Here is a 13,692-nt window from a genome sequence, read left to right on the forward strand (position 1 = left end):
CCAAAAGAAGGGAACTACAGAAACCAGTCCCAGACATCTTGAGAGGGGGAGTGTTTTCAGTTCCATCTTCTATGGGGAAATTATTATAATGCTGCAAGGACCAAGGATATGGGTCATAGGATAGTCACAGGGAAGAAGAATGAAGACCTATGGGGTATTTTGTACTTGCTTTGCTACTGGTGGTGGTGTCCTTTTCCCATCTCTGGTCCTCTTCCTGCTACGCTCTTTTCTTCCCTGTCCCCATAATCTTCCTCCCAACTTATTTCCCCGTTCTCTTCCCACTGCTGACATTTGGACACCTACTATGTTTGCTTTACAGAAAAAGGAAGTTTCAGTGCCTTCTGTATCTTCCTCTTCATTTAGGTTACATTTCCCCCCAATGACTCCAAAGCAGAACTCTGAGAAAGGCAAATTGCCTATGAATGCCTTCCTTTCTCACGTGTGTGCCAAGAGTCAAATTTAATATAACCCTACCCTGGGTGGAGGTCAGGTTCAATGGCTACTACAGAGGCCCCTGAGACTCCCAGCTCATGTGAGAACTGACAGACTACAGAGCACTCTGGTTTTTATGTTTCCAGTGGAAGCCTCTGGTTTGTGAGTTAGATGTATGTCTATCCAAGAGAACCGAGTTTTAATTGTTGGTCTGCTCTACACTTCCCTTCCACTTTTGCCTTTGCTTCCTCTGGAACAGAATGGCACCAGTGCACCATGTAGGTTATTTTGCATGTGTAGATGTGCATGAATGTCAAGACTCACATATATAGTGTGCACGTGAAATTTGAGATGCATCTGTGCAAAACCTGGTATAATGCCAGTTGGAAGGGAAGGTGCTTTGAAGAAGGGGGATTAATCTGTTGATGTCCCTCTTCAAATTGCCCCAAAAGTTGAACATTAACATCCTACCCTGCACCTCAGTAACGCAGATACGTTTTAAGGCAGTGCAGCTAAATGTATACTCCAAGGTGCTTGGGGAAATTAACCTGTAAACAGAACAGTGTGTGGGGTTGTATGAGTACAGGGGGGAAGGGGAATAGCAGACATGGCCCCAGCCTTTAAAGTGAAGCAGCTCCCATAATGAAAACCACATAAATTCATCATGGTTAGTGTTCCTGCAGTTATAGCTAAATTATTGTAGGCTTAAAACAAGAAGTTTAAGGTTGAAAACGATTTGGAGTGAAACTTCTGTTGCTAGCACTTAAAGGCCTTATTCTGGGCTATGCACTGCAGCTGCATGTTGCATATGTAAGTGTGAGGGGGAAAGGAATGAGAAGGAAGGAAGCATGGAGGAACCTGAGATCTTTGCTAAATTGTTTCCACCTAATAAGGAAGGGAAGGGCACCTAAAGGGGAAAGTGTATTGTAAAAATGCTTAAGTTACCTGATGAGGAGCGCTGTTAAATTCATGCTTGTCGAGGCACTCCCAGGCTCTGTAAATCTCCTTCCCTATCCCCACCATTTCTTTTCCTAAACCAAGAGCCTGGCAGGCTGGAGTCACTGGTAATACCATTACAGCCATGAGGATCTGGTGGGTAATTGCTTCAGCAGGACGGGTGTGTGGCAGGTAATTAACTTCAGTGTGGCACAGCTGGCAGGGTTTCCTTCCCTCAATCAGCTACCTCAGCATTCGTGTGGAGATGGTTGAGCTGTGTGGGCATCAGCTACCGAACTGCTAGAGGTTGCTTTAAAATCCTTAGGTTTAAATTGTTATTAGTTTTTAATTTGCATTTAGTATTTAATTTGACTTCTATGTGTGCAACTGAGAGAGATCAGAAATGTCTCAAACATCTGATTTTTGGACTGGGTAAGTTGGGTATTTTCTGTGTTCTTTTCCCGCCATTTTGTGAACCTTATGAACCAAAATCCTTAGGTTTAAATTGTTATTAGTTTTTAATTTACATTTAGTATTTAATTTGACTTCTATGTGTGCAACTGAGAGAGATCAGAAATGTCTCAAACATCTGATTTTTGAACTGGGTAAGTTGGGTATTTTCTGTGTTCCCGCCATTTTATGAACCTCCAAGTGTTTCCATGCGTGTGGGAAGGTGAAGATCCTTCCTGAAAGGGAACTTGCTATTTCTTTTTCCTGTTGACATATGTTACTAGCTACAAGGCTGCTGAAATCAAGGGACATCTTCTAATTGGTTTTTGAGTGAGCTTTTTGACCTGACCCTTGTTAGGGGCTTTTCTGCCCTTGAGCAGGTAAAAGAACAGCGACAAAATCCATCTATCTTTCCATTATCCTCAATGTGCTCTTATCGATGTGTGTTTACCTAGCAGTTTTTAAGTTAATTTGCACTTCCTTTGTTGTAACTGTAGAAGTTACAGTCCTTTTGCTTACTTGAGAAAAAGAGAGGAATGCTTGAGTAAAGGGAGCATACTTTTAGTGTGCATAGTGAAACATTATTTGAATCCAAAGAGAGCTAGTTCTGGAACATGCTGGATTTTACTACTCTGAAACCAATACAAATGCCTCTTAAAAGTCACAATGTTTTTAAAACTTCCTAAAGGAACACAAATGTCCATTCATCTGTAGTACAAGTTCTGTACATAAAGGTAAAGGTTTATTGATAGTTCTAGTAAACTGATATGAATATTTATAATTTGCAGAAATACAAACAACTTTCAGGGTGGATTTGCGGTACCTGTAAATATGTAGGCTGTGCTTTATGGAGTTACTACTTACAATCTACTATAGTTAACATTGTTTAAAGTAGTTGATATATCCATCAGCAAAACATGTCAGTACAGTCATCTTGGTCCCAAAGATAATTAAGGATCTGGTGTAGCTCATGGAGTGAATAACCAGTAACCAAGAGGATGCTAATTAGTCACTAACATAGAGATGCTTACATGCTATTGAGTTAATACTATAGTATTAATTTTGAAAATTCTAATTGTATATTTACTGTACATTAAGGGATAATGTTCCATTATTTGAATTTTTCAAAATTTTTTGACTTTTAATTTTGCATGGTGCTTTTCATAGATACAACTGTGAGAAATGATACAAATTATCAACACGCCCAGTCAATTGCCAACACCTATAATAGATGCTCAGAGCAATGTAGAGATATTCCAGCTGTTGAAGCCAATGAGCTGGCTTCATTTGGAGCTCAGTTCAGATGCCTCTATACAAACGCCTGTAGCATGGGGAACAAACAAGAGGACTCTTCATTAGGAACTGCAGTGACAGGACAAGGGGTAATGGGTTCAAACTGAAACAGCAGAGATTTAGATTATTAGATATAAGGAAGGAATTCTTTCCTGTAAGGGTGGTGAGGCACTGGAATGGGTTGCCCAGGGAAGTTGTGAATGCTCCATCCCTGGTGGTGTTCAAGGCTGGGTTGGGCAGAGCCTTGGGTGATATGGTTTAGTGTGAGGTGTCCCTGCCCATGGCAGGAGGGTGGGAACTGGATGATCTTAAGGTCGTTTCCAACCCTAACTATTCTATGGTTCTATTTTACTTGGTTAACTACCATTGGAGAGAGAAAATATTGTAGGTGTTTGAAATTAAATAGACTGTTAATAGAACAAACCGGTATAAAAAACAATTCAAATTCAAGTTGTGCTGGAAAACACCAGAATGTTTTTGTGGACTTCAGCAAGAACAGAGAAGGTTTTTGTGATTGACTGTGTATAAAAACCTAGATGTTGATGTTCCATCTGCATTTGGTAGCTGTCCAAATTATTTCTCTAAATTAAATTAATTGCCATGAGCTTCCTATAGAAAAGAGTAGTTTGCTTCAGTAGTTTTTCTAAACTTACCTTGTGTGGATTTGGATGGTTTTATCCATTAGGGAAACATGGATGGGCTTCTACGAAGGATGTACCAATGACTAAAGATTTCCTAGGAAACATAGAAAATGGGATATATGCAAAGAATACACACAGAGTAGATTCATTCATGCTTTACAAGTCTTTATTTCATTGAAAGACAATATTTGTTAAAGAAATAAAGTTTACGCTAATAATTAACATCACGAGAAAATATATTTTACTAGAACCTGGGTATGTTTCTAATTCATTAAAGCCATGTCATCCAACTTGTGCAATTCAAGCAAACACTTTCTTTTCCCCTTAATACTTGCTTTAAAACATTTTTCTGTGCTTTGATATTGTCTTTTATAAATATCCATTCTCCCTTTTATTATTAGAATTTGTTAGAAAGCAGAAAGTGATTAGGGTCTTGCTTTTTAGGAAGCAAAGCTACACTTAGGGTTTGAGTAAGGAAACAAGGTGTGGGCTCTTTTTATTTGATATTTGTGGGTTTTTCTTTAGTTTTGGAGGCAGTTTTTTATATTATGCTGTAATGTTTTTTCATTAATTTATAGTTTAAATTTAGAGTTTTTTATTTAATGGTGCCTGCTGGATTTACTAATTGAGGAAAAATATGTTTGGTTGGATTTTTTATCATGAAATAACATTTCGGTTAGCTCATGCCACTCTATTCTTATATTTTTATATTCTAATATTTTTAAGCATGAAGTATCTCTAACGTTAAAAGTTTCAGAGTCTCGTGCCTCATTTCAATAATGCAACTTCAGTATCTTCATGAGTGCTGTGTAATTCAGTGCAGAGAAGGCTCAGAGTACTGTTTAAAACGCAAATAAGACATCATGCAGACTACCACCTTTTCTAGTGAATTAAGGCTTCATACAGGCTTTGCAGCAATGGGTTTGTTCTCTATTGGGGTACACACCCTTCTTTTTTTCAGAGGTCTTTTCAGAAAGAGCCTGCATTCAAGCTTTGCAGTACAGACGAGTGCAGTAAAAAAGTATATTCTTTTGAACTTCTAAAATACTGGTAATAATTATAGAAAGCTAAACTACAGATTTAAAATGATTCTACAAATAAATCATAATTTAAATGGCATTTATGTGATTCTATCTATAGCAGATGGAACATTTTAGAGGGAAAAGGGACTCATCTGGAAATACATGAAGCTGGAGCATGAATTGCATGGTTAAGTTCTGCAGTCACTGGGTATCACTGAAGTTCTGTGGGCAGATAAAGATTCATTTGAGAGAGTCATGATTTGGACATCAGACGATTAAGGGAATGATGATAAAAATATTAATAATAACAATTTCTTAGTGATGGTCCTCAGCACCATGGTTATGATGGACTTCAAGAGTCCTCTTGTAGATATGCTGTCTTTTCTTGGAAATGAGATAGTAGTGGAGGTTGAGGTGTCATTAAAAAGTAGTATCTGAGAAAAGCTTTTCATTTATAAAAAAGGAGTTAGTGGGCCATGAATTATGAAGCATTTCAGGAGGGAAATGTCTCGGTTGCTAGCAGAGAACAGCACAATTCTGTATAAATAGCACCAATAACCAATGGGGAACAGTATCTGTGTGAATCATATTTGCACTGTGCATATTTTGAGCCCCAAACCTTAGTAATGGGAGGCTATGAATAAGAAGAATATTCAGATTATGAGAACTGCTGCCAAACAGAGTACTGAAGGGAAATGCAAATTATAATTTAGATTAAAGTCATGCATGGCTGCAGTCACTGAGGAGGGAAGGGTATCTACCTCTCTAGTTACCTTTTTCCCCAGTTTCCTGTAGTGTACCTGGTTTCTGGGTGCAGTCAGCAACAGACTACTCAATTAGATGGACACTAGATGTGTCCAAGAGTGGCATTATCTTTACGACTGACTACATCTTTACCATAAATTAACTTGAATATTCAATGAAGTGTATAATTGAACAGTGCAAAAATCTTACATGTTTTCATTAGAAGTGATGCTTTATTATGCTTAATTACTTCAGAAATCAGTGCTTCATTTTATAATACATTTTGCACTTTTAAAGCCTTTTATTCTGAATTTTCTATTTTATTGTCCTTCCAGTTCTACTAGTATTATTTTTTTACTTCAAACGTATTCAGCAGGAGTAAAGCTTCTATTTCTGAGGAAGACTCATGCAAAACTTGGCTTTGAGCACCTGGTCTTAACAGAAGGTGTCCCTGTCCATGGCAGGGGGTTGGAACCAGATGAGTTTTAAGGTCCTTTCCAACCTAAACCTTTCTATGATGATTCTGTGATTTTCCTATTTGCTTAGTTTGCAAAATAACATTGGGTATCAGGATTCATTCCCTCAGAGCTTGGGGAAGCTGCTAATCATAGAATAGTTAGGGTTGGAAAGGACCTTAAGATCATCTAGTTTCAACCCCCCTGCTATGGGCAAGGAGAAGGATATTAACTGTGAAGTTTGGTTCCATATCTATGACCTAATTTGTCGCCATCATTAGTTTCTTTTTGTTTATTCTAAAAGTAGCATGAAATACGTTGCAGCCAATCTCTTCACGTGTATTAAAAGTAAGTTTACAAATTTTGACTTCATACTGATTTAGGGATTTTTTGGTCTTAGTCTCTGTTAACTTTCTATCAGAAACTTGGCAGGTTGTTTTTTGCATAATAACGTGTTAGAGATAAAGCTGAATGTTACTGACATATATTCTGATAATGCTTAGGGAACTCTGAACTCGTGAGGTACAGAATACTATTAATAGAGCATCCCTTATGAAGGTTTCTATTAATTTAATTTCTATGAAGACATTAAATTGCACCTAATTTGTTTTCAGTGTTGTACATATCACAAAGTAGAGCTTTACTTTCTAATAATCCAGAAGACCTCAGTGTTATTTACTATAATGAAATTTAAGAAATGCTCTCCAAAGAAGTTTACCTTTGATTCATAATCCAAGATGGATGCAGAAAATACCATCTCTCAGGGACTCGTAATTCATCAAGAGTCTGTTTTATTCATGTGTGTAACTCTGCTGGACAACTGAAGAGACAAAAAGTACCTAGCAAAAGAGGAGAAATAATGTGATGGTATTGAATGCTTAGAAAGAAATATGCTGAGCAGATGTCCTTAGCATACGTTATGCCATCATACAACAAATAAATAGGTAATCAGTGTTGTTTCTGACCACAAAATGTGGCTGTTGATCCTCATGTATGTTTTGGATATAATGGAAGAAAAACACTCTGGTGTTTTACTTCAGCTTTTAGTGAGCAGCGTCTTATGTTAGACTTGTACTCATGTTCTATCTATTTTTTTGTTGTTAAATATGTACATGAAAGAAAACAAATGTGAAGCACATTAGTGTAATTAAGCACTGGAGGAAACCCATTGATCCTTATTTGAAAGTGTAGATAAATTTAGCTTTACATCATTCTGATCATCTGAAGCAATCCAGCACAGAAATAGAAGTCAGTTCAGCTACATTCTTTCCCTTATATCTTTGGGCTTTGCCTTTCTGAAGCCCACGTGTCGTTCATTTGCATTAGGTTATTCACTGCCTGGGAAGAAATCAGTGGGGAAGAGTATGGAAGCAGTGAGAGAGGGAGGAGACATGCTATACAATTATTTTTTGGAATCTGAAAGCACAGAGTTGAAACCACATGCTTCTTATTTGTTCTTAGGTTTTCAGAAAAAGCAACGATCGAATGGCTGCAGCTCTTTGAAGGTAGTGGGGTTCCATATGGCCCAATCAACAACATACAGCAAGTATTCTTGGATCCTCAGGTTGGTTCTCACCAAGTCTTTTCTGTATGTCATTACATGTGTTTTACAGAGTAACAGTCACTTTTCCTGCCACTAAGACCTCATTTCAGCTACTTTAAAATCTGATTTGAGAGTTATATGGTGGATTAAGTTTAAACCAGTAATATGGCATAATGAGGACAAAATACAGATCCTTAAGTGAATTATATGCTTCGGAACACAGATTTTGTCATAATGCATTAAACTGTAGGTATTCCACGACTTGTATGGGAGGCTGTCTTTCAAAAATGGCTGATAGAACTGGCAAAGAAACTGTGTAATTGTGTTTTGCCAGATAAATATGCAGAAAAGTACCTATCTCGCTGGTCACAAGCAACTGATTTTCTGTATGGAATATGGATAATCAGAATGTATACTGTTTGGAAAAAAGGGCAACTTTTTGACTGGAAAGAGAAAAAAATGAAGCACAGAAGTCATATATAGAAAGATTTTAATCTTCTCTTGGCCTGGTGGTTTCCCGGGCTGAGAATGCTTCAGCTTTTTCATTATTTATTTTAAATGTTAATTTTTTCATTGACTTGCATCTATACATAATTTAAACTATTGTTTATCTGTAGAGTTATATTATCTCTGTGTTCCTGGATCCTTGCCCTTCTTTTCACCCTCTAGCTTATGATGGCTTAAAGGGCCCAATATTAACTGAACTATGCTGTCTTGAATAGTGTGATAGAGTATTTTATGGCTATTTTATCTGGTGATGAATCTCATTTAAATGAATTCTTAAGAATGAGAGTAACCAGAAAAATGATTGACCAGTGTTCATCCCTGCTGTCGAAAAGTGTTTGTCAGGATTGTGAATACAATTGTAGTCTTTGGGAAAGAACAACAGGCAAAACAATCTATCAGAAGGGAATAAATTTATAATAAATGTTTGTTACACTTGTAGAGGTATAAGACAATATTTATTAGGCTACTGCAAGGAAAGATGTTTGGTGCTTTTTTTTTTTCCTTAAATAAATATGTTCTTTCTCCTTAAAATGATGTAGTACCATGCTGTAGAGTATGCATAAGCCAACTTTTTCACTTCATAACTTTCACAGGGATTAAGGTTGGGCTTTGAAGAACAGACAGCAAGAGTATTTTAGTAGGATTGTGGTTGACTTGGCTGTACTTGGGGCAACATAGGAAAAACATTCTCTGCTTTTTTTTGATGTTGTGAATTTTAAGAAGTCAGGTCCACTCTGAAAGAGGCTGGTTTTTAAAACAGAGTATGTCATGGGATGGCCATTACCTCCCAGATTGTGAAAGGGTTAGCTTGGTTACCTTGCTCTTGTTTGACTTCACCTAAATATGACTTTTAATACCTATATTATGATGATATTGTGTTTTTTATGTTTATATATGTTAGGTTATTACCTGAGATAGTTTGCCTATCTATAAAAGGTATCACAGTGCTGTGCAGTCAGAGACCACCATACAGTGGATTAAAAAAATCGCTTCCTGTAAAGGGCCACATTGGTCTCTTTTGGTTTTTTCCTCCTGATGAAACTGCTTGGAAACACTGTCTTTTCTACAGCTTTCTTTGAAATAAGTGGCACTTGGACACTGTGTTCTTATTACTACTGGAAATGAAATGTCAGTATTTGTGGTGATGCTGCATGTTATACATGTGTTTAATTTCTGGTGCTGCCTGCCTCAAGTGTTCTTCTTAGTGATTATTCTGTTCAAGGAGGGAGGAAAACTCGCTTTTTCTTGAAATACAGAGAATTGTTTGAGATATTGCTGTTATGGCAAGATACTTTACATCACTTATGTAAAATTAGACCTACCCACTCCACCTTTACGTATCTGAGACGTCATCACGCAAACCAGCAATTCAGAGAGCAGGATGCTCAGCCTCTTAAGTATAGTTTTCTAGTTTCTACCCAAATGTTTGATTGTGAAAACTTCAGACCTTCACAGGTAGTTTCATTGACTGGAGTCACTTATCCATAGCTTGGATTTAGATATTTAGGGACAGTTCAAACAAAGCAACCTTTACCTTTCTTGTGAATTGTAGTTTTTGTCATTGTACCTTGACCAGCCTCCCTCCACTTTCTACTGCTGTACCGACAGCATGTGTCTGGGATAATCGCACATGCTTGTGTATAGCTTTGCTCTTTCATAAGCCACTCTGCAATTTTGGTTTCTGAAACCTCAAAACCTGTAACAGTGCCCTAAGACTGTGCCTAAGACTAGGGGAAGAAGTCTAGCAACACCTGAGAATCCATAATCTAGGTGTCCTCTGCACTATGAAATGCCAGTTGTAACAGGGAAAAACCGTCAACAAGAACATACGGTAATCACAAGATTTTTCTCATGTGTAAAGCTGAACCCTGTCATCAAGTATGAGAACTTTGTAATCATGCTTCACAGTGTTCCCATTATAATATGGTGGGTTTTTTTCAGTCTTAGTATAGATGAGAAAATACATTTCTAGGAAAGATGTCACTCAGCTTGCATTTAATAGCCTTACTTACTGATACTGTATAATAAGAAGTACAATTTGATATGAAATGAAAGAGTTTATCATAATGCAATGACCTGTTTTCAGTATTTACTTACTTTCAACCATTGCAAAGACTCCATAAAAACATCAAACCTGGTGATACTTCAATATAGATAAACTCTACCTCTAATAGATAATATTTAGGTCTTGCTAACCTCTTCCATTTTGGGTGTTACCAGCAGAATTTGCTACTGTCTTCCTACTTGATCTGTGGGTTTTGATATCCGTAATGCAGTTCTTTATTGTAAGTAGTCATGCACTATTACTGACCAAGATGTTGGATGGACATCTACAATCACAGAATGGGTTGGGTTGGAAAGGACCTTTAGCTCATCTTTTTCCAGCCCCCTGCCATGGGCAGGGACTCCTTCCACTCGACCAGGTTGTTCCAAGTTCAGTCTGACTTGACCTTGAACACTGTCAGGGATGGAGCGTTCGTCTGGTTAGTTAACCATCAAAGCACAGGGCAGCTCAGCTGTCAGTCTTGCTGCAAAGGTTGCATAGGGTTGGTACCAGCCACAGAGAGAAACCCTAAGTTGGAATAGTACAAAGGAGGAATGCAAACACGTTTGAGGAGATAGTAAAGGCAAGTAAAGGAGATGACTGAAATGATCCGATGGAACTTAATCAGCTACAGGTGGGTTGTTTTTGTCAGATTTTATTTTAGCTAAGAGGACCTCAGAGCTGTGAAGGCCAAGAGTGGTATGTATAACTTCTATAAGCTGAGATAAAACGACACATTTTTGATCCCAGGACATTTTGTTAATATCGTTAACAGCTTCAGTTGTACTCCAAGTGAGCTGCCAAAAACCAGGAATTTTTTTGCTAAGTTGGAGTGCCAGGTGATACTGTTTTTTCCATGAATGGAGGGAAATGTCCACTTTTCCCACTGATTATAATCTTTTATTCATTTGTGAAGTTAAAATGAATACCACAGGCGTTTGTACTGCTAAGTCAATCAGTCTGTGGATAGATGTATATGTGTACTTATGCATATGAATGGATAAAAAGCCTGAGAGGAAGGAGAGCAGATTTGCTACTTCAGGCAACAATTCCCTTTCAAAATGAGAAGGAGAAAGAGGGTACAGTATGGACTACAATAATGAAACTTTTTATAGCCCAACTTTTTCAAGCTAGTTTTTAAAAATGTGTTCTTTTAACCAGGCCAAGGTAGTACAACCATTAAAGGAATTCTTAAAACGGTTTAAAAAACTTACTAGTGATCTCAGTATGGTCCCATTTAACATACCCTGGGGAACATGCGTATGAAATACAATGTGGTTTGAGGTTTTCCAAACAAAACAAACTTAAAAGAGAATACCATTTTTAATAGAAACTATTCAAATTCTCCCAAAAGATAAACCAAAACAAAACCAGGTACGTGCTGTCCTGCAGTGAAGTATGAAAGAGCAAAGATCTTTGCTGGTTAAGTGAGGAGACTGAAGGGTTTTTTTTGTTTTCCTTAAATACCACTCTCCCCTTTTTCACAATATAATTCCTAATTTCTTTTAGTAATAGCACTGTGTAAAAACACTGTTCATACACAGTGTTACTACTTTAATTAAATAGCTGGCATATATAAGAAGTAACAAAACAAGCCAGAAACATTATGGGCAGTTCAATAAATATTTTAAATCTGATGTTTACCAGGGTAAACGCATTCACGTTGATGAATTTTACTATATGAATATTGCCAGCTGCAAATAAAAATGAAAGCCATGCAGTGGTATTTCCCCCACCACCCCCAAGCAGTTACAGTCATACCACACAAGTAGAGCACATCAGGTGTAAGACATCACCCTGATGCATCACTTCTGAGAAATATGGGGAGGGAAATATCGGAGCTGAAATATCACAGCTGGCCCTGATTTCAGCTCCTGCCAAACACCTGCAGACTCTAAAAGGATACCAAAACAAAACTCCACCCTGTGGCAAGAGGCCATCCCTTAACAACCCTTCCCTGACTTTGCATCACTATAAAAATTAATTTAACATTTTTTACAGAAACCTTAGTCTTCCTGTCCCAGAAGGCCATTACAGTTGCTTTGGCTATTTCTCTGAATATGCCTCAGAAAAAAACCCCACGGTAAACTGAGTATTGCACTATCTGAAGCTGGCAATTATCTAATGTTTTATTATTTGTAGACTCTTACAAAGGTGGTAGTTTTAGGATTATCCTCCAGATTGTCTCTTATTTTGGAAGTCATTTCATTTGAACACATCCTGGCAAAAATGGCCTTGCATCTGGGAAAAGCTTCTACAATCAGAGTTGTGAACACACAAACCAGCTAAAGTTCCAAAGTGGGGTGGTTTCTTGGTGTTTTTGTTGGTTAGTTGGCTGTTTTTTTTGTTTTCCTGTAAATCATCTTATGCATGGTGGTGGTTGGTTTGGGGTTTTTTTTGTTTGTTTGGTATTTAATCAAATATGACCATATTTCACTTGTTATCCTTTGTTGAACTAGACTTTTGTCTAGCCCCATTGAGGGCTTGTCCCAAGTCAAATGGAATTACATTAATGTCCAGAATACTGCAGGGAGGTTTTCTTACATATAGCGGTTTCTGCAAGTGAAAAGCAGTTGATGAAGGCCTGTGGTAATACGATGTGTCTGGAAGTAATTCCAAACAGACAAGAGAGAGGAATTAAGTTTTGCATGTGTCTATTAGATAAGTAGTATAATGGTTAGATATTTTCCAATGGAGCATTTTTACATTTAAAAATGCCAGCTCATTGAAAGGGAAATTTTGTCATAAAGGTGTCTAAATTCTGTTTTGAAACAGAAATTTAGCTCTATTCCTGCCTGTCTTGCAGAGTTAAAAATGTGCACTGTCTAGCTTTGATTTGGTGTTTCAAGCCAATTTTTTACTTCAATTTTTAAATTTTATGCAATGAAAAAACCACCAACCATACCGAAGCCTTTAATTTTGTCAAAAGTAGCTCTTTTGTACTAAATCACAAATGTTTTCAAGCTTTTGGTCTGTGGGAAATTTAGGAAAGTAGTCTCTGTTCTAAAGTGGAAAGCATTAAGGAATGGAACATAGTTTGAAGAAGTGAAATGGAAAATCCAGTTCTAAGACTGTTTGTAGTATGCGATTCCCATGTATACACAATTATGCAGGCTTTATATGTGTTATGAGATAGTCCTATATGCAGATGTTATAGGAAGGAGTCAGAATGAGACATCACTTGTATTTCAGTATAAGGAATATTGTAGTAGGAAGTGATTTCTTTTATGTTTTAGCTGTAGTGAAACGTGGTCCATGGCTATGCTAAATTTTTGTGTGGCCTGCCTATCTTGCAGTGACTACTAGAGAGCTGGTTGGAATATGATGGTGTCCTCAATAAACATGAATGTTTCTATTAATAAAAGGCTTTTGTAAGCAGAAACAGTCAATGTACATCTGTTGTCAAGATAAGAAAAATAACAAGATCAACACTCTCTGTTATGAGGTTTTGTTCAAACTTGCCTATAACTTTGCAGAGTTTGGTCTGAAATTTCCAGTGCTGTTTGTCTGCTTCAATCTGAAGTATATTTGGAAACATTTCTGATAAAATGATCCATTCATGTTTAATAACAAGGTTCCAGAAATCTATTGTCTTACCATATCAACCCATCCTTACAACAGTTTT

At 37.3% G+C, this 13,692-nt stretch overlaps 1 protein-coding gene across 2 annotated transcripts in view; it reads left to right on the forward strand.

Annotated features, from left to right (window-relative positions):
- The window catches only part of SUGCT (succinyl-CoA:glutarate-CoA transferase), a 309,704-nt gene that overhangs the window by 122,662 nt on the left and 173,350 nt on the right, over positions 1–13,692 (forward strand). For both annotated transcript variants that reach the window (XM_005146978.4, XM_031047163.2), the window contains one exon: positions 7,435–7,537. In XM_005146978.4, coding sequence (XP_005147035.3) covers positions 7,435–7,537 — 103 coding nt within the window. The remainder of the gene's footprint in view (positions 1–7,434; positions 7,538–13,692) is intronic.

This window comes from Melopsittacus undulatus, chromosome 1 (genome assembly GCF_012275295.1).
Source record: "Melopsittacus undulatus isolate bMelUnd1 chromosome 1, bMelUnd1.mat.Z, whole genome shotgun sequence".
Lineage (NCBI taxonomy): Eukaryota > Metazoa > Chordata > Aves > Psittaciformes > Psittaculidae > Melopsittacus > Melopsittacus undulatus.